The 20,335-nt window shown below is 40.0% G+C and overlaps 2 protein-coding genes across 6 annotated transcripts in view; one reads left to right on the plus strand and one right to left on the minus strand.

The window, feature by feature from the left end:
* LOC117141477 (protein nutcracker) overlaps positions 1 to 20,335 on the minus strand; it is an 89,313-nt gene that overhangs the window by 66,112 nt on the left and 2,866 nt on the right. For 2 of the 5 annotated variants that reach the window (XM_033304950.1, XM_033304951.1), the window contains one exon: positions 19,851 to 19,991. In XM_033304950.1, coding sequence (XP_033160841.1) covers positions 19,851 to 19,991 — 141 coding nt within the window. Of the gene's footprint in view, positions 1 to 4,015; positions 4,446 to 19,850; positions 19,992 to 20,335 lie in introns of those variants that run through there. The other 3 variants (XM_033304949.1, XM_033304947.1, XM_033304948.1) reach the window with 2 other exon arrangements.
* On the plus strand, positions 7,354 to 7,889 carry LOC117141480. The gene is made up of 2 exons (XM_033304958.1): positions 7,354 to 7,400; positions 7,671 to 7,889. Exons 1-2 carry the CDS (start codon positions 7,389 to 7,391, stop codon positions 7,887 to 7,889), a joined length of 231 nt encoding a protein of 76 aa, XP_033160849.1. The 5' UTR covers positions 7,354 to 7,388.

The following is a 20,335-nucleotide window of genomic DNA, read 5'->3' on the forward strand; positions in this document are numbered from 1 at the left end:
TGTGGATTTGGCGCGCGACTCGCATTAAAAAGGCGGCCAGCCGAGAACTGAAGAGGGCTCAGGAAGTGGCGAGGAAACGGGGGAGGGGGGCTGAATGTGGAACATTTGTTGCTAAAGTCAGTGAATAAAAACACTACAAAAAATATATATAAAAGTCACTAATTTTGTTCAAAACATCACAGCTAACATACAAACTGCTTTTATCAGCTAAATAAAATAAAAACTATTTCGATTTACCTTTGAATTTCACGAATTTTCTATTAAAGTTGCATAAAATTACTAATTAAGCTAATGTTCGTGTGTATTTTTTCGTCAGAGCGACGAATCCAGCATACAACTTATTTTTTATGTCGACAGCATTTGTTTTAATGAACATCCATTGAAACGGGGTGCGAAAGAGACGGGGCCAAAAGAAAGAGAGGCGATTAAATTAGCAAATGCGTTGGATGCGGGGGCGCGGGGACAAGGGGGCTTGCAGGGGCTTGCAGAGGCTCAAGGGGGTGGTGGGCAGGGTGCAACATATTGCATATTGCACATTGCACATGTGGAACGACGCGGGCAACTTGCAACGTCAGCAGGCGCATATTAAAAAAAATATGAGGAAAAAGCTTCAACAAAGAGCGACTGTCCCCCTCTCGCTCGCTCGCAGTCTCCGTCTCTCTTCCACTCGCCTTGTGGCAAGTTCATTGAACCTCATTTACAGTTCAGTAGTTTAGCGATTTTATTCTCATGGGAAAGAGACGGCAGCAGCGTGGGCCAGAAAGAGACGCACACACTGAGAGGGAGGCCCGACTTTTATTTTTGGGGCAACTCTGGCTTTGCAAAAAGAAATGAACTCAAAGCAGTCTAACGCCTGTAAAACAAATCTATTAAAAGCACCTAATGTTAAAGTATGGCAAAAAATATGGATAAAAATAAAATATTCCATTTACTTCAGTATTACACTAGTATACTTAATTGACCCAAAAGAAGTCAAGAAATGCCTAAATGATAATGGTAATTTTGCCATTTAGTACTAGAAATGTAGTTCAAGTTATGGGAACATCCGGTTTAGGGAGTTTCGCCTGTAAAGCCAAACAATGGGCTGCGAAAAAAATCGAAATAAATGTGAAACAAGAAAGGAAAGCGTTGGGAACCAAATAGTAACAAAAACTAATGCGATTTGCGGCAGCAACATCAGCAAAAACGAAAAAAAGCCTCTCAGATTCATGGATTTTTCGTTTGAGAGGCGCCGCCGCCAGCCAAAAGCAATCAAATCCAATTAAAAGCGAAAAAAAATCCTGAAAAAAACACTCAGATAAAAACGGTGGAAGCAGAACTTTTGTGTACAACAAAAAATATTGTTTATGTAAAAGCAGCGGCGAAAAAACAAAAGTATAACAATAACAACTTCCAGCACACGCGACTTTAAACAACAAATTTGTCGAACGCCGCAAGAAAATTTCGAGGAACGAAGGGAAGGGGGCAGAGATGGAGGAAGTACGGAGGCAGCAACAAACAGAAAAGGCAACAAAAACCGAAACAGCAGCAATGGCAAACCAACAACAATCAACTCTTTTGACCAGCAGCTGTCGCACAGTGGGCTGCACAGTGGGCAATTAGGGGTGGATTAGCCATCAGGTGCAGAAATGTTTTGTTTAAGCTACTCTTAGCTCTGAAACAGAAAAATACCTTTTTAAATGCCAATCTGCTAATATTAAATAGAGAAATTAAATTGGGAAAATATTGCAAGTGTGCACAGTAATACCTCCAATTGACATACAGATCATTCCACTGTGCCCATGCAGCACAGTCCCCACAAGTACAAGTGTTCGGGGTTGCTGCTAATGGAACGCAATTCACAATTCACTGGGAATTCGCTATCTCTGTCTGCAGCACCCCTCTCTGTCGCTCCCCAGTCGCTCCGTCTCTTTCCGTCGTTGCAACGACAATGGCAGCAACAAAAGCAAAACAGCGGCAGACAGCAAAAACCAATGGACAAAAACACAAACAAAACGGTGGACAAGAGTCGTCATCCTCCGCTGTTTTTGTTGTTTCGGCAAAACTTCTTCATCCCGGAGAAGGGAAAGAGATGGGCATATAAAGGGAGAAGGAGAGGGAGACAGAACGTTCGCATAAATTTAAAATTGCGCGCAAACGGCGCCCACAAAGCCAAACACCACAGTATGCAATTATCAAAGGAATTTTTAGTAAACTGCATGGTGATGTTTGAATGCTATGTTCCAAGCAATTTGTAATTTTACTTGCTCTGCATGGTCACACTGTGCATTTCGGATGAGTCAGCTGACTATAACAGCTGATGCTCAACAGTAAACAAAGAATTTTGAATCTCGAAAATGTCCTGTAGTTTATATCACTATTTCTATGAGTGCGCTATGTAATCCTAGACTAAGCTAAATGTAGTTTTTATTGAATTCTATTTAACTTATGACAACCTTAGTTTCAATTAGGCAAGCCCCACTGTCCGAAAACAACAAGGAAAGGCAATAAAAGGGAGCAGAGAATGCGTTTTGGGGGTTGCTGGATGCTGCAAAGGGGGGTGTTTCACAAAAGGGGCTGCCACTGTTGTGGGTGTGGGGGGGTCGAAAGTCGTCGCAAAGTGGAGTAAACTGAAGTCTGGAGCACAACAAAAAGTAGTAAAGGCGACGGCAGATGAAAATCCTAGGAGAGGGTGCGAAATCCCACAGTATACACACCACTACCAGACTTTTCCTATACACATCCATGTACATATACAAATGGGTGGCACAAAAAAAAGGAAGAAAAGCGAAGGAATCTGTCTAGACAACATTGTAAGGAGATAAAAATATTTGGTCGGAAAAATCGGGCGAGGAAATAATGAAATATGTAATTTCCTACACCGTACACCCATCTCTTTCTTTCCCCGCCTATCACCACTACTACTATCTCTTTCCGGCAGGTAATACCATTTTTTGATAAGGAAGCAATTGTAGCACATTTCTCTGCTATTTTTTCAATTGCACCATCATTAAAATCGTGTTACGGATAAGATAACACAAGTTGGCGCTATATTTTTTCCCATTTTTCCCACTTTTCGTGTGAAAATTCCATTCAGCGAGGCAGCGTGTACGAGGCAAAATGAATTTATTTATTCATATTCAACATATTTATGCATTTGTGTAAACAAAAAGCAGGTGCACGAAATTACTGTAAAGCGTTTTTTGTTTACGCAAATGTTTGAATTAAGGAAAGAGAGAGTGAGACAGGTAACTGCTTATTCTTTGACTGGTTTATTGTTATTTTCTGTTTATGCTATTTTTATGGCCACTCTTTCAGCTTTTTTCCAATTCTTTTGTTATTGATTTCACTTTTTTACGAGGCATTTCTGGATGGTTTTTTAAATACCAGATACAGTGAAGCTCTAAAATGGATAGCTATTTATTAATAACTATTTATTAGATCTTTATAGCACTTCAAATGATATGAGCATATGAGTTAATTATCTAAAATACTTTTTCAAAATTGTTTTCATAATTGAATAATTGTTTTTCATCTTTACTGAGCGTTCACTGTGATCGAATCCACATGAAAGTATTGTTTTTCTTTGCACCTTGCGCATTTTGTTTTGCAGCACCTGTCGCAGCTGATTTTCCATTCACACTATTTGTTTATCTACGGTTATTATTTTTTTAGCTGCTCGTTAGCTGGTGAAATTCCCATAGAAAATTCATTAAAACCCAGCAAAGGAATTTTAGTTTTAGTTTCTCAGAGAGAATTCGATTGTTCGCTGGTGTGAGTGAGAGTGTGTGAGAATTGTTGTGTATGTGTGTGTTTAGTGTGTGAAGAGAGAAGTTGTAAAACCGGATTTTCCTTTTGGGCGCTTTCGGAGTTTTGTTGCCTTTTGCACTTTGCCTCGATCTTCGATTTTTAATAGCCACTTAAATTCGATATTGGGCTGTTAAAAAGTTACAACAATTTTCCTTTCTGCCTTTGCTCGCTCTTATTTTCTTTTCTCTGCTTTTGCATTTTGCATATCACTTGCTGTTGCACTTACACTTGTTGATTATTTAATGTGCAATATTTTTATTGCGTTTACTTGCGCTTTTTCGTATTCTTTACTTTTCTCAGCTGCTTTTCACTAATAATTTATTTAAATCAAACTGACACACGCACACTGCTGCATGTAGTTACGCACACACACACACGCACACACTTAAAACGCCAAGCGACGCGCCGGAAAAAACAACAAAAAGAACAACAACGAAGAGAGCGGCGAAACAACAAAAAGCAAACGTTTCAAAATTCTCTTTCGCTTTGCACCGCGAAATTCAATCAAATCGGAACTGAGAACATTGCTGATGCGATTTTGACCTAATGTTTATTGGGTTTCTACTATTTCGAAGTGAGCGCGACGCTGTTTTCCCGACTTTACGATCCCCAATTGGCGTTCGCGACGTGCGTTCGTCTGCTCTCAAAAAATTTGTGACAAAAAATTGTTTATATGCCGCAGTGTGGCCAGCTGCTTAGCGGCCGATAAGGCCGACTTTGGCCCGTTTCGCGGCATTTGTCGGCAGCGCGGTCACACTCGAGAAGAGAGCGGCTGGAAATTCAAAATTTAATTTGGCGCCAAATTTGATTTTAATTCTTTTATTTAAATTCGTGATAAAATATCGTATTATTACCTAGCTATATTAACGGTATTGAAAGATGAGAACAGTTTAGTTTCGTTTTAATTATTTCAAAACTATAATCTCTTTGTTTTTAATTAAAATGGTCAATCTTTTTCAATATGCTACATATTAGCAAAAGCATTAGTCATATAAATCAAATTAATAAGCGACATTAAATCAAGTGAATGTTAACCACGACGTGAACTTCGTCTGCCTTTCATTTCACATTCACAGCAGTTGATTATAGGAACTCAAATTGAATTAGATTTGCCCATTGATTTGCAATTCGCACCCACAAATTCCACCACTCGATGATAATTGCCAATTTGGGTGGAAAGCCAGAGGAGGCGAGCATTTGGATCTGGAAACTGTCGAAAAACTATTGAAAATCAATTTGAATTCCGCACCAGAAACATCCAAATAATACGATACTGATGCCCCTCTCGAAAACTTTAATCCCCCAAAATCCAATGAGGCAATCGGCAAATGAAAATCTTTTCGGGGGAAGCGAAAGAAAAACAAGAAGCAGCCGCACTTCAAAAGCAATTTCACCTTGTTTTTCCAAAAACAAATACACACACAACGAAAATAGTGGATAAACAATGGCGCGAGGCAAATCTCTTTTCGGTCATATATAACTTTTCGGTAAGGAATTTCCCAAACTGCTCTTCAAGAATTTTCACGAGTGGTGGCGTCTCCTATTTTTAGGCCCACTACAAAATACCCTACAGTGAGCTCTCGATAAAGTGAACAGTTGGTATAATCTTCTATATAGTAATATATAGAAAAAGTAAATGGTCGATTTTCTTAAATTTTACTTTGAATTTGATAAGCAGTTTCATTTGAATTATTTTCTAGTTTGTTTTATTAAGTCACAAAGCTCATCGTTTATTTCAGATTTATATTTCCCTATATATTTACCTCATATATAATTACAACTATTTATATACACTATGTATATGTGTATTGATATATGGTAAGTACTATTTTTATAAAACAGGAAACGGAAGTATCTTTCGCTCTAGTTGGAACTATTTAATGAGAGATGAAGATATATGTAAATACGAAAAGGGGGGCATGGCAAGGGGAAAACTGAGCGCTGGAATTTTGTTGTTGCACCAGAAATGCCGGCAAATGAAAAGCGCAGGTCCGCAAATGAAAAACAGAATGGAAAATCCAAAGAGAAAAAAATTTCTGGGAGAGAGCACAACAATGGCAGTTTGAGAGGCGCTTGAAGTTTGCGAGGCACTGCTTCAAGCAGTGCAATATCTACTGTTTATCGCATGCGAGAAATTTCTCGCCGGTGTTTTGTGTGACTCTAAAACTATTAGAAAAATCCATTCAGTAAATGATCGTTTGAATATTTTTGCGAACTTAATATTTAAAGAAACAATTTATGGGATTAAAATATTATGTTCAAAATTTTTCATTATATAAATTACATATGTAAATAAATTGTAAATCATAATTGTACCTCATATTTGTATGTACAAGTGTAGTTTTTGTTTAACTCATATATTGTATCCAACATCTTTGATAATATTATTTTTAAATAGTATTGTGCTGTTGAATTCTCCCAACAGTTCGTCGTTTTATTCAATAGTCAAGGAAAGTTTTCCACCCACCGGAATAAAATTCCACTCCATTCCGAGCGAACAATTCGTCTTCAATGTCAGTTTTCTCCCGATTCCATCGCCCATTTTCCCCGACCTTCTTATCCTTCAGCAAAATTAACTTGAGAATCTTGATAAAAGGGGCTGCCATTCATTCATTCAGCAGCTTTGCCGAAAACTGTTCTCAATGCCAGAAGCTGCCAACTTAATTTATATTGTATTTAAAATGCAAAATGCACAGCATTCAACAATGGGCGAGAGCAAAGAAAGTGGGCGCTCGTGGCAAAGTGGGCGGGGCACAGCTGAAAAGCTGCTGAAATTTAACAACTTAACAAATTGAATGTTTGTGGAGCAAGCGTAACAGTGTTGAAAGCGTCTCAAAATGAAACAAAATTTCTAGTTTTGATCCAAACACTAAAACTCTTTCAATGTTTTAAAGTCTAATTTCAGTACCCACTTAACTTTTGATTAATTCAAAGCAAATGGTTGTATATCCTAGAGTATAATTCATGTTCAGACTATTAGTTTTGCGCAGTGTAAGCACAATCAGCTGCATTTAAACAATAGGAACTGGAATGCAAGAGGTAAGAAAAATAAGGCTCACAAAGGGTAACCAAGGCAACCCTTGGCTGTGGAATTCCTCTTGGAATTTTCTATTTCTGAGCTGGCCAAGGAATCTCTGGCAGTCATAACGATAATTGACAATCTGGCCAACACAAATTAACATTGCCAGAGGTCAAATTGCATTGGCTCAGGGAATTTCTGATTGCTTCCGTTTTTTTTTTCTCCAAAAACATCTAGCAAAAAAGCTACATAGGTAAACAAAGCGCTATTAGGAATGCAATGCACGCAACGCAAAGCGGCCATAAAGACGTTTGGGCCAAAGGCAGCGGCCAAATTAAAACGGGCCAGAAACGTAGTAGCAAAAACGGAGCCAAAAAACAATACTACAGCAAATGAGCAAACGTGCCACGGTCAAGAGTGACCTCTAACCCACCGCCCACCGCCCCTTTTCCATGGGCCACCCACCGAAGTCGAAAAGTCAACTCAGGTTTGACTATAAAAGCGAGGGATTTTGGGTTTGTTTAATCATATCAGTTTCTGTTCAATCAGCGGATATACCACCAAAAACAATCAATCCAAGATGTTCAAGTTTGTGAGTATCTAAAGGGATCCTAAGTAAATACTTATGAAGTATTTATAAGTATCTTAAAAATAGTGAAATCTCAAATATAAAATGCAGTGCTTTATCTCTAAAGTCAATCAGAGGTTCTAGTTTAAACTTACGCAGCAGTTTAAGCTCGTTTCAACTCACAACATAAAGTCTATTTGATTCTAAGGAGTTTTATTGTTTTGGCAGTTCCATTATTTTCCCAAAGACTGTAATTATTTCCTTGGCTAATGAAATCCCCCCTTTTCACCATAGTTCGCTCTGTGCCTGTTCGCCCTGTTGGCCGTTGCCTGTGGCAAGCCGCAATTCCTGACCGCCTACAGTGCGGCCTCGCCTGTCGTGGCTGCCACGCCCTACGCCTACTCGGGCGGACTCTACGCACCCACGTACAGCGCCGCCTACACCAGCGGCGTCTATGCCACGCCCTACGCCTACGGAGCCTACCCCTACAGCTCGCTCTACCTGAGACGCTGAAGTTCCCACACCACCGAATGCACACTGTACTACTGATAATTCCCGATGACGTCGACCTAATGAACAAATAAACCTGATAAAACAGATAAAGATTCGCATACCAAAGGCCAGCTATTTGCTGTCATTTGCTTTGAGCAACTGCAGATTAAAAGGGGCTGCAAAATGGGAGTGGCATTGGCCCTACACTCGCAGAAAAACACGTGTTAAATATTTGAAAAAAAAAATAATTAAATCTATAGCCAATGATTATCGAAATATTTCCTTGTATTCATTGAGTTTTCAACTCGTTGATATATGAAAGCTTTCTTTTGTTATAAGAAAAGTGATAGTTTTTCGCTCAGTGCACAGTGTTTGTGGAAGCAAAGAGGCGTATTTTAAAAAATTTACGAATTTGTTTCTGTCGTTGCTGCTGGTTTTCTTGGCAATTTCCGTTAGCTATCAAAAACATTCGCTTTGGCTCGTATATCATGTTTCATGTGGCAAAAAGGGGCGTTTTGGGCGGTAATTGTGGGCTAAAAGGGGCTACCGAATGTGAGGGGGGGGGGGGGGGGTTTGCATGGTGTGAAAGGGTAGGAGTCACAGGGGTCGGGTGTCAACTGTCGCTGGCATGCGTCGGCGTGCATTTGCATCGCAGCTAAAATGTGCAAATTATGGCAACTAAGTTGCCTTATGTTGTCCCAAGCACGCAATGGGTTAAGTGGAGTGCACTCGAAAAAATAACACAATACACTATACGAATTTTGAGCATGACAAATTATGCAATTCTAAAAAATCCAAAGAAAATAATATAATAATAATAATAAGAACCGCAGATCAAAAATGTTTATATTGCATAAATATTTAAAAATTGCATCTTCTTTGCTAGCTGTTCAAATGGTTTTGTAGAAGTGATTCAAATTTATAAAAATATTTAATATTTTAAAACGACTTTTGAAGCTACTTAAGCACAAAATGTTTACAACAATTGTGCTAAAAAATATATATAAAATATATATATATTTTGGCGTTTGGGAAGTGGCAAGGACTTTCTTTGAGCTGCTGTGTCACTTTCCCCGCCGCCATCTTAGCACACAGCCCTGCATTTCCTGTGCACACTTTCCCTTCCCATTTCCGTTCTCCTTTCCCCCACTGCTGCTACTCCTATTTCTCATTTTTAGACGTCAGCTTCAGTGTCGCCATTTGCATAATGCGTGTGTGTTAGTGAGCTGCTGTGCTGGTGTTTGCAGCATCCTTTCAGGCGCATTGTGCACCGTGGTGCTGCGAAAAATAAAAAGAGCATCGAAATGCATATGGAAATTGGCCCGAAATGAGAAATATGTGCAACATCCTGAATAAATGCATTTAGATAAGGCAGAATGTGGTTAAACGTTGAATAATGTTCATGCTAATGTTGTTTTCCACTTGATTGGCCAACAAGAAGAAGGCAGAATAATGTGGCAAGCATAAATAATGTAAATAATGAGTAGCAAATAAATCAAAAACCACAAGCATATGAATTAAATGAGTGTCTACATAATTGAAAAGCATGCTAAATGAATTCATAGAAGTGTATTTCCAATAAATATACTGATGTGAAATTAGGAAACTTAAGAATAAATTTAAAGAATTTAAGCCGAAACCTGTAATGTTGTATGCGGCAACATTACCACCAAGTGGAAATAAAGATGGCAATCAACTTTTCACTTAACTTGCCATTAATTTGCCATTGTTTTCTTAGGACTTTGTCGCCCGAAGAACAAACAGAAACTGTTTTTCCAGCCCGACACACCACGGTATATTTGCACAGAGGAAATGCGAGCGAAAAGCGGGAAAAGTCTGTCATCAGCAGGGTGCCCACCTCAAGAAACTTGTTTTCTATTCGCTTTCCCTTTGAGCGTGGAACGAACTTTAAGATGTGTATTACAAAAAAAAAGGAAGTAGGAGGCAAATTTTATCAAAATCTAAATCTAATTTGCATCGTGGGGCGGATAATGTTGAGCTGCGTGAGGCGCTGACTTGAAAAAGAAAAACCCCCGCGCCGCGCTTTTTCGAATTTCCCGCCCACCGTCTACATCTTTTTCACATACGCACACGCAGGGGAATGTCAAAAGTCATTGCATACTTTTCGGGCGCATTTCTTGGAGTTTCCTTATTCTCCCACTCGCACATCCTTCGATTTGCCAGACTGCGTAGTCCATCAATGTCAAACTTACCTGCAAGAGAAGAGAAGAGCAAAAAAGGTGATGAGATAAAAGAGAATTTGTGGTCTGAGCAATGGCAGGAATAATTCAGGCTAAATAAAGTTAAGTGTTTGTTCGGGCCCCTCAGCTAAATAGCTATATTAAATGAGCCATTTGAGAAACTCGGATATCAGGCGACTCGCAGGTGCACTTTCTACTAACTAATTTGTATATAGTTTAAGCTTTAGATTTGTTATATTTTTTAATAATTTTTCACAACTTTCCATCAACAAAGAAAGCTGAATGCTATCCTGTAAAATTCAGAGTATGCAACACTGGCTTTTTATCATTCTTTTTTGACAGCCCACGCAATGTTTGCTTTTGAAATGCTTTCTTTTGTGGCCATTGTGTTAGGTAAATGGCACGTCAAATCAAAAAAAATTAAAGTCAGTATTAGTCTGAAGACAGTCAGATAATTTAATGTATAAAAGAAAGCAAGTATTTATGTTTAAACGTCGTTATAAGGCTGAGTAAGGATATTTATTGTAATAATATATCCTTTTCAGTACAAATTTAACATTTAAAAAAGATTGAGCTGTATACAACAGTTTAAACAGCTATTCAAATCACTTTTATTAATACCAATTTCTTTCGAAGGCTTCGAGCAATTCCGCTATTAAATTCCGAGTAAATCTTTCCATGGCTATAATTTATTATTAAATCATAGCGCTTATCAATTTTCGCCCCTGATTAATGATGCCCGTTGGCGAGGAATCAAGGCAGACACGCAATTAATTGCCGGACTATTAGCAGGACGAACAAAAGGACGAAACAAAGCACTCAACAAGTGATTACACCAAGCTATACTTCCTCGAAGGGTCGCTTTCGTGTTTCTCTTTTACAGCAAACATATTCAAGGATAAGAAATTCTGGCTCCTTTTTTGAGGGGCATTTTTAAAAATTCATCGCATAAGTGTGAGTGTGGAAATGAACAACAGTTTTAAGCCAACCTCTGTTAAAAATGCAGGACAACAATTTCCGCTTCCTGTCCCCGGTACGATGATTCAATCGCAACTGCTGCTGCTTTCGCTTGCGAAACATTGAGGCCCAAAAAGGAAAGTGGATGATAATACAGGCCTATTAGCCAGGCCCAAATCAAAGTCCTGATAAAATGGAAATCGTTTGGCGCTGACAGGACATCTCAATTGGCACTTCACTCCATCTCCTCCTCTGCGAATCTCTCCTATCTACAAATCCTTTTTTGCTCCCATATATCGACGCTTTCTCTGATTACTCGCACACGATAAAGTCAAGTCTGGCGTTAAATTGAATCCGCGGCACAATTTTATCTTTACTTTTCAGCGCGTTCAACGTGGCGTATAATCGATTTTTATTTGACTTATTCGCATACACATTTGCTTTCAATTTTTCAGAATTATAAGTTTCTCTCAGCCGTCGTTGGTAAAGGTTCGCGTTCAACTAAAACTAAAATCAATCGCAAACGCGGTCAAAATCAAACAGAACTGTCACAATGACCACTGCTCGTTGGAAAGTGTACTGGGAAAAATTAAAGAAATTGTAAAAAAATATTGAAAAACTCCTTTTCAAACTAGTATGGCTTTGCAAAACTCTCTACTTAATTTATATATTTTATTTTGATTTTACCAAAATTATATGCAAAAATTTGAAATTTTGTTCATAAGTATTGCTTCTACTCAATGACAAGTTTTGGGGATTTTAGTAAATTACTAATTGTTTGTTAGTAAGTTAGTTTTGGCATAAAATACAAAAGTTTCTTTTTAGTGAAATGCTAGCCAGTCAACAAAACGTGAAACGGGAATAGAAGGTTGGTCAAGAGAACAGAGCACCAAAACATAAAACCCACATAAATCAATAGTGAAAAAGGCAAGGAAAAAATCGAATGGGATGACTAGAATTTAGAAAAAATTACAAATTCAAAGACTTTTAAGGAAATTTTCGTACGGTAGTTCCTAATTTGCTGAATTTCCAATTCAACTTATTATAACTAATAGTACATTACGAACGAATGTTAATGAAATTAAACTTCCACTGACAGCATAAACAACTTTCACTGCAAAGTTATTCCACGTTTTTTTTTTCATAAAATATCCTTCCCCTCTGTTGGAAAACTTTAATTGCACCAAAACTTTCCCTGCAACTTGTCATTGGCCAGATCCATGTCCGAGTGGCATGACCTAAAAGTTTGCATAAAGAATTCCGTTTCCCTGACCACCCGCAACAACAAACTGGGCTGTAATTACATGAGCAACTTTCCGCATGGCCAACATGGCGTATAAGTAACCGCTCTTATTGTCATTTGCCGCGCTACTCAATAAAAGGGGGTTGTAGAAAATCAGGGGGTGGCTTTCCAGAGCTTTGAATGCAATTATGTGCAGCACATGACCAGAATTCTGTCACTGGAGATGGGTTGAGTGCGGATGAGGGGGAAGGGGAGGAGAGGAGGAGGGGCGGTGGACAGCCAGCGGAAGGACGACAGGAAGGAAGTCGGAAGGATGCGGCGGACAGGGGCTAATGTCAGGTAAGTGGGGCAGGCAAATAAAATATAAATAAATAACAGCGGACGAGCCAAACGAGAAAAAGCGTAAACAGCGACACAGAGAAAAATAGAGAAGAGTTTAGAGACATTTTTACATAATAATTGGTACACATAAACTAAACTTATTCCAAATTACATAAAATAAATGAAGATATGCCTAAACTAGCGAAAAATAAAAATTAGAATGTTGGTTAAACTTTTTTTCCTGTGCAGTTGAAAAGTCAACAACAAAACTGGAGCTTTGATTGTTTTCAAATAAGCGAGCAGTATTAAATTTTTAAGCCAGGCAATTTGCCAGCAAGGTGGTCACAGTTTTCCCACCCCGCCACCTCCCACTACCACCCACTCTTGGCCATCTTTTCCATGTTTCCCTTTTGACCAAAGCCCAAATTGAGGCTTAAGTTGGTCATTTGCGGTTGGCGCTGTCTCCGTTGTTGTTGGTTACCTTTTGACTTGTCTTCCTTTTTCGTCGCTGTGTTTTTCTTTTGGGTTTTCCCTCGGCCTTTTGTTTAGTCTGATGTGACTGTGGGGAAAACTCAAGTGGCTGCGGGGGGAGGGGGTTGGAGGCGAGAAGGTTCAAGGACTTACATTTGATTTGCCCGTCTCTGTCTCGGTCTGCAAATAAAGATAATCTTTCACAGAGCTGCGCATTTTTATGGTAATTTCCCTGGGTCTTGCTCGCTTTTCGCCAAAAAGTGAAACCAAACAAGAGGGAAAACTTGCGGACAGAAGACGTTAATTCAATGCCAGGCCCAAAACAGCTGCATTCAAACTCAAATTGAGTTGTTTCTTGGCCAACTTGAAGCGCCTAGAAGATGGCATACAAAAAATGGCAGGCCAAAGCGAGAAAATTTGAACTCAATTTGTGAGAGAAAAAGTTTGGCGGCTAAATAGATTTTCCAAGGATTTGTAAGTGAAATTAAATTGCGGCAAACATTTAAACTTCATCGGGAAATTTGAATAAGCCAATTGCGCAGCTTGTTAAATGTTATATGATTGTGTGACATTTATTTTGGGTTCAAGCTAAATTTTGATATAATTTTGAGAATATTTTACTCCTTAAAATAAGTATTTTTCACTTGTTTTTTCTTCTATGAAACAATGATAAAGCTATTTAAAAGTTGTTGAAATATTTTAATAGGTTTTTGTGAGTTTATTTGAAGACTCATCTCATCCCACAGTATCCATTTATCTCTTTCGCTGTCAATTAATTATCCTCATTTTCATCCTTTTCATTATTTATCCCCATACTACAGCTAATGACGTCAATAGGCCCATAAGGAAAACTCGCGCTGCATCGAAATATTTGATTTAATTTTTCTTTTTCCCACGATTTTGGCACAAGTTGCAAATTAAATTTAGATTTCGTGCACGTAACTTGGGGAGTCATTGAGGCAGCAGCGCTACAAGAACCTTAATTACTTGGCCAACTTGCTGCGGATGCTGTCGTCCCCGCCCCATCCCCGGCCACGCCTCCTTTACCGTCCTGCCCCACCGCCCCCATTTTCCGTGGGAGAAATGCCAAGAAGCATTTGAGCGAAAGGGGAAGGGTGCTGGGGTTGCAGGCGAAGGGAGCGAAATCAATACGCGAAACATTAACTCGAGCACTAAAGACACGCCATGGAGTCATTAAGTATCCACCATGCAATGCACTGAAACAAATTGGGGCATACATGTAGTCAAACATGACTAAATTAACATAATAATTGAATATGAACTAAGAGTTTTACAAATAACTCCTTCAAGTTGTTGGCTTACAAATAAATGGTGGAAAACCTAAGCAAACATTCATATGCAATTGTTTTCAGTGTAGGCAACGAGAGGGTTCCTGGGCTGGTGTGATTAAAGCCGAGGAAGCTGTCGACGCCATCATCGAACAGTTTGTCATAAATGGCGCCATATTGACAGCAAATAAAAATTGAAAAAGAAGGCAACGAACACAACTACAAAAATCTTTGACAGGGATAAAGGGAAAAAAATGCGGGGCATAACTATCGTAGACGGTAATGAAATATTATCAATATTTACCCAGCCGGAAAGTCCGAGGGAAAATTAACAAGTATGGGGCCGAAAGGCGGAAAATCTTTACCAATAAATCGTGCTCAAAGAAATTTATTCACGTCCAAATTGAAGCCAAAAATGCACCTGAATAATTAACCAACCATTCGTTTCAGCTGCTAGATCCCACAAAAATCAAGCCCCCAATAGAATTCGAATCAATAATTTTTTAAACAATCAACCAAATTCAAAAACGAAACTTTTCCAAGATGTCGAAAGAAACTCATACATTTTTTATATGAACAACTCCAGAATGTGCATGGATTTCCACTTGAAATATCAATTTTTATAGCCCCAATTTTTTGGGAAACATTGCTCGCAACATTTTACGACAAAGAAAAGTTTGTCTACCCCCTCGATTCCGTCTCATCATCAGTCTGCTAATTTTATTTCGTACGAACACCCGCAAATGTTCTACACTGAGAAAAAGCAGTGCCAAAAAAAAAATATAATAATGATTATATTGTTTGGCGAACATAGGCAGTTTTTTATTAGATGTGGCAGAAAACTCTAAACAAATAATTTCAAAAATTTTAAAATAATATATTTTTTTAATATTTCACTTTACTTTGTTAAATTTCTTTTCTGTGCAGGCTCATGAAAGATTTTCGCAGATGTCGCCGCTGAGACAAGCTCATCAAATGTTTCCAAATCGATTCCATCATTTAAAGCGTATTAGAACAGTCAACAAATGTGTGTGAGAGAGGGAAAAGGAAAGGCGATAAAAATAGAAAGAGAGCAAAGGAAATCCTTGGCAGGATGTGCGACACATTGCGCTTTGAACTTGTCAGGAAATGCTGAAAAAAGCGCTGAAGAAGTGTCGTAATTTAATTAAGTTTCGCACCAGATGACAAGCGAAACAAAAGTGGAAATGGAGGAGGAAAAGCCAAAGAAAAGCATAAAAATCACCCGGAAAATTGCATAGAATCGGTTGCAGGATTAAGAGCAATGAAAAGGACATTGATTGCAGCTAAGTAGAGCCAACCTTTTCGCGATTTCATTGGGATTTACTCAATTTAACAAATTGCCGTCATAAATATCAATATTGAGTGCGATATAGCTTGTTAAGATTACGGATTAGGTGATGATGGCTTTTTATGTACATATATGGAATCGATTGATACGGTAATTGAGTAATTAAGTGGAAATCTAAACGGGATGCCATCAAAGTAAACGCTGCTAATTGAGTTTTTTGTAACGCATAAAAGCTCCTTGATACGTTTAAATGGGTATAAAAATATACTTTTCCATATTTGCGTACTCATTATGCAATATAGGGGTTACTTTCATAAAAATAAGCAACTTTTTTGGGCTTGGAAAATATTTAATTAAAACGTAAACTGCGAGTATGAAAGGCAGCCCGCATGACTGTAATCCAATTAATAAATCATGGCTAAGTAATCAATCAATACGAGATGCAGCCCCAAAGGCCCGCACACAACAATCGAGCAGTTAGCATTACAGGACACAATGGAGCACCGGAAAATACCCAAACGCACCGCAATTTCCCTTCAATAGCCCCACCACTTTCATCCCATTTTCATCTCATTTTCATCCCATTTCCCGATGCCGTCAACTGTTGCACTCTGCACATGCGAGTGACACACAATGACAGCGGCTAATTAAGCTATCAAAATGTACGTCGATCCACCTGGGAACGCACTACGGTACAGTGGGCACCCGCTTGCGCACTCACCTCGGTACAGTGGGAACTCGCCGTCGCTGTGACTGTGGCACAGCATTATGGGACTTCGGCAGCGCGAGGCGGCGACCATAATGCCAGTTTTGTGGATACTCAGTTGATTGTTGCTACTGGACGATGATGTTGCAGTTGTGGCTGCTGCACTTGTGGCCGCTGCAGTTGCTGCTGCTGCAGCTGCGGCTGCTGCTGCTGCGTTGGCCGCCGCTGTGCCCAGGGAGTAAGAGCGCGATACGTGGCTCAAGGTGCGGCGTCTAATGGTGGCCGCATTCGCCGATGTTGCAGCTGCGGCCGCTGCAGCAGTGGTTGCATTGCGATAGTGGTGCTGCGGCGTGGAGTACTGATTCCTGGTGGCCTGCATCTGCAGCTGCAGTTGCTGGTAGCCACCCAGCGACAGGTGGTGCTGCAGCGGTGGGTGGTGCGAGTGGTGCAAGCGCTGCTGCTGCTGTTGCTGCTGCAACGCCTGGTGCTGCTGCTGCTGCTGCGCCGTCTGATGCTGCTGCTGCTGCTGCTGCGCGGGCTGGTGCTGCTGGGGAGCTTGGAAGGGCGGATGGGAGTGCTGGTGCTGCAGCAACTGCCGCTGGTGGTGCTGCTGCTGCACCGCTGCCATCTGGAATTGCTGCTGCAACTGTTGCAGCAAGTCCTGCTGCAGCTGCTCATTGGTCCTGGCATTGTTGTCCTTTTCCGAGTTGGGGTTCTGCGGATTTGGGTTCTGCTGCTGCTTCTCCCAGGGTCCGTTGCTATCGCTGCTGTAATCCAGCTTGAGGCTGATCTTATATTATCTTATACAGTTCAAAATTGCCACTAGGCCATTGCGTTTAGGTCGCTGGATTTGCTATCCAGTATTTACTACAAATATTACACTAAGATCGCTAGAAATAAATTTTCTTTAGAAACACACTGAATTGTTTTTAGCGACCCATCCACACTGATACAAAATCTCTGATTGTTAAATTTAAAAATATGATTTATAAAATTTGGGATAATTCCCAACTCTTTAGTAGGAAGGTAACTCCTTTTAATATTCCCTAATACTCAACACTGAAAGTCCTTTAAATAATCCAGCTGATTTCGCGATGCTTTGTGCGAGTCAAAGATAATGCAAAAGGTAACTAGACCATTGACTGCGATGTCAAGGTCGCCAGGCAGCCTCTCAAGCCCAAAACCCACTTGAAAGTGTTTATAAAATTCTCCAGCGCCGATTTGAAATAATCAGCTGTTGTGTGTGGGGTAGTAGTAGTAAGTTCTGGACCAGCCAGGACTTATTTATTTATATTTATGAAAACACAGAGCACAAGCACACACGGACGCGAAGGATGCGACGCATATGTATGTCAGTAAAGGACCTAGTTCGAACAGGTTCTAACGGTATCTGGGCGAGAGCGAGGACTCGCGACACTCTCTCCCGGGTGAAAAGTCCCGCTTTTCCGCTTTTCCGACCAGAGACGCTGGGCCAAAGTACGACGACTGATTGCGCCGAGCTTTGTTATCCTGCGGAAAAGCTGGCTGGCCAAGGAGCGAGAGGCCAAAAGCGCAATCAGCCGAGAGAGTGGTAGAATCGTAGAGAGTTGCACGGGAAATCGGGAGTCTGTGAGAGCTGTGAAAGCACAGATAGCAAACAATCGGGTCCATCTGAGCACCCACATAAAAGTTTATCAGGATTTTCATCAGGACTAAATATCATACGCCTAAATAGCAGTTTCAAATATTTTAGATGTTTAAAATGGTTCTTTTAAAATCACTTATAAATATAGCTGATTTGCTAAACAGCTTAAAGCAGAGTTGCTTGTTTATTTAACGAATTTTTTTTTCAGTGTGACCCTGAGTGAGCGAGACAGAGTTGCATCTGCTGGTGCTTAGAAAATTGGCCTTTGCTTTTGCTTGCATCCCATAAGTAAGAGGGAAAGAGGAGAAGCATATGTTTTGCCAACTCTTTTGATTCCTCTTTGCTGTTTACCGTTACTGGACCACCCACACGGGAGAAGAACGAGAATGAAATGGAGAGCAAGAACAGCTACTCAAACGAGAAGTAGAATGAAAAGTTTGGCACAGTTTAGCAACGCAGATGAGGAAACAGTGTGACCAAAACCGCATGTAAGTAAATTTAGCTTAATGTTAAAGAAAATGTATATCCCAATATAAACGAAATGAGTCAGTGGCTAACTATTTCTGTTGTTCATGAAATTCCAATTTCCATGCTTTGTTCGTGATAAGATAGTCTTTTATTATACAATAAAAACATTCATTGGCAAATAATCTTAAGCAATTCTGTTTTATATTGCAGAAACCCAGATCAAACCGGTTTTTAATAATAATCTTATCAGTGCAAAATGCATGATTTGCAATTAGATAATTTTTTAAAATACTCTTAACTTGAATCCAATGCTTTTAATAAGATTTGGCCACTGTATGAAACCGACATCTGTGGGTTCATTCACCCAACCATTCGACCGGATTGTGGGCGGACAAAAGTGGTGACGAGGCTGGGGAAAAACAGCTGCTCCTGGGAAATGCAGAGTAACTCTTCAAGAGCAGCTCGATGGAAAGCTTCTCTCGTTTTTCCGGAGCTTTTCAGGAGACGCGACTCCTCTAGTTTAAAAATAAATGCGAGAGCACTAGCCCAGCGGAATATGTTTTGCTTTGTTTGGCTTTGCCATAATTTATTTATGCATTTGTCACTGTTTTTCGTTATTTTGATAAAGTTGTAGCCAGATAATTTCGACAGGACCCACGGGAACCCCAAAACATAGGGCTTCCAAGGGGAATGTCGCCACGCTGGGCTCACTCTCTCTTTTTTCCTTTTTGTTTTTATTTCATTTTATTTTAGTGATAAGGCTCGGCTCGAGAAAGTCGATATCGTAATATAAACACGAAATAGGAGCCCAGCAGCGAGCAGCAAGCATCCCGCTGTTGAGGGAGAAAAACCAAATTGTGGATGCCATCCGCCAGGAAAACCGAAAAGGCGAGGAGGCCAAGGGGAGTACACTGAGAGAAACTTTAAAAAGAAACACGAATGTGTTTGAGGGAACAGGATGCGGTACTCCCAAGAGTTCCAAATGAATTGAATATTTTATAGTGTAAACTTACAAATTTCATCGGCTTTCCATAGGTTTCTCTCAGTGTATAAAGCTGTAGCACACATAGGGGTTACAGGGGTGCCGTTTTGCCCGCGTGGGTTTTGTTGATTTTGCGTGCGCATAAAAAATCGAAGTGGGCTTGTGAGGTTGGAGATTCGAAGCCGACCAGAACGGGATGGCGGATGGGGGCTTGGGGTTTTTTGGGCGCACTGGGAATTGTGGATGCGACAATCTCGGCGCGTGTTTTTGGCTGCTGGAGCCGCTTGTTTCGCATTCTGCACTTCTGTGGTTGAGGGCCGACTCGTTTAGGGGCGTGTACCCCTCTTTTCGGCCAAAAAGGGGGGTGAAATGCCGACGAACAGGTGGCGCGGACACGTGGACGCTACTCACCTGTAATATCGCGATCGTAGAGGTAACTACTGGCACTGCTCTTGAGGCTAATGGAATCCAGGGGCGTGGCAGGTGGCTCAAAGATGTCGAAGGAGTTGCAGGACTCAGCCGAGGGCGTCGGAGGATCCACAATTGTCATTGCTGATGGAGCGGAGCGTATAAATGCATGCAATAAGGACATGATTTAAATTTATAAAAAACAAATTTAATTATTTAATTTAAAACCAATAATATAGTGTTAATTTATAACTTACTCATACTATAACAAATGTGAAATAAATAAATTAGGAGCTTAGATATTTGAAAACTCCTTCCCCTGTTCCTTAAAATCTATCTGAAATCTTAAGTGCTTAATTATTTGAATAAAGTGCTCTCACTTTTGTTTTGCCAGCCTGAAAATATCGAATTTACCTTTTCAATTGAAAAAATTCAATCCTTGCTCAAAAAAAAAACAAGTAATATTCCCTTTATCTTTGAGAATAATT

The sequence above is a fragment of the Drosophila mauritiana genome, chromosome 3L (assembly GCF_004382145.1).
Source record: "Drosophila mauritiana strain mau12 chromosome 3L, ASM438214v1, whole genome shotgun sequence".
Lineage (NCBI taxonomy): Eukaryota > Metazoa > Arthropoda > Insecta > Diptera > Drosophilidae > Drosophila > Drosophila mauritiana.